Raw genomic sequence first — 220 nt, 5'->3', positions numbered from 1 at the left:
AGCCGGGGAGCCCCGAGCGAGCGGCGCTTCAGAAGGTACCACCGCCGGGCATTGGGCTTTTTGGGGGTCTTTAAGGGCCCGGGTTGTGCTTTTGGTGCTGCTCTTTCCTGGGGTGGGGAAAGCCCCGTCCCACCCAGCACCCGCTCCTTCCCTCGGGGGACAGTGGGAGTTGTCACTCCTGTCCCGCACCTCCCCCCCCCGGACCCCCCCTACCCCGCGC

General features: G+C 69.1%; 1 protein-coding gene across 1 annotated transcript in view; it reads left to right on the top strand.

Moving 5' to 3' along the window:
• Nucleotides 1-8: 8 nt before the first annotated feature.
• Nucleotides 9-220, top strand: part of LOC104161281 (delta-1-pyrroline-5-carboxylate dehydrogenase, mitochondrial-like) — a gene marked incomplete at both ends in the record, with an annotated part of 2070 nt that continues 1858 nt past the window's right edge. Inside the window, one exon of the mRNA XM_009699650.1 lies at nucleotides 9-35. Coding sequence (XP_009697952.1) covers nucleotides 9-35 — 27 coding nt within the window. The remainder of the gene's footprint in view (nucleotides 36-220) is intronic.

The sequence above is a fragment of the Cariama cristata genome, unplaced genomic scaffold (assembly GCF_000690535.1).
Source record: "Cariama cristata isolate BGI_N322 unplaced genomic scaffold, ASM69053v1 scaffold23474, whole genome shotgun sequence".
Classification (NCBI taxonomy): domain Eukaryota; kingdom Metazoa; phylum Chordata; class Aves; order Cariamiformes; family Cariamidae; genus Cariama; species Cariama cristata.
The sequence above is the reverse complement of the archived record's forward strand: the minus strand, read 5'-3'. Positions and strand labels throughout refer to the sequence as shown.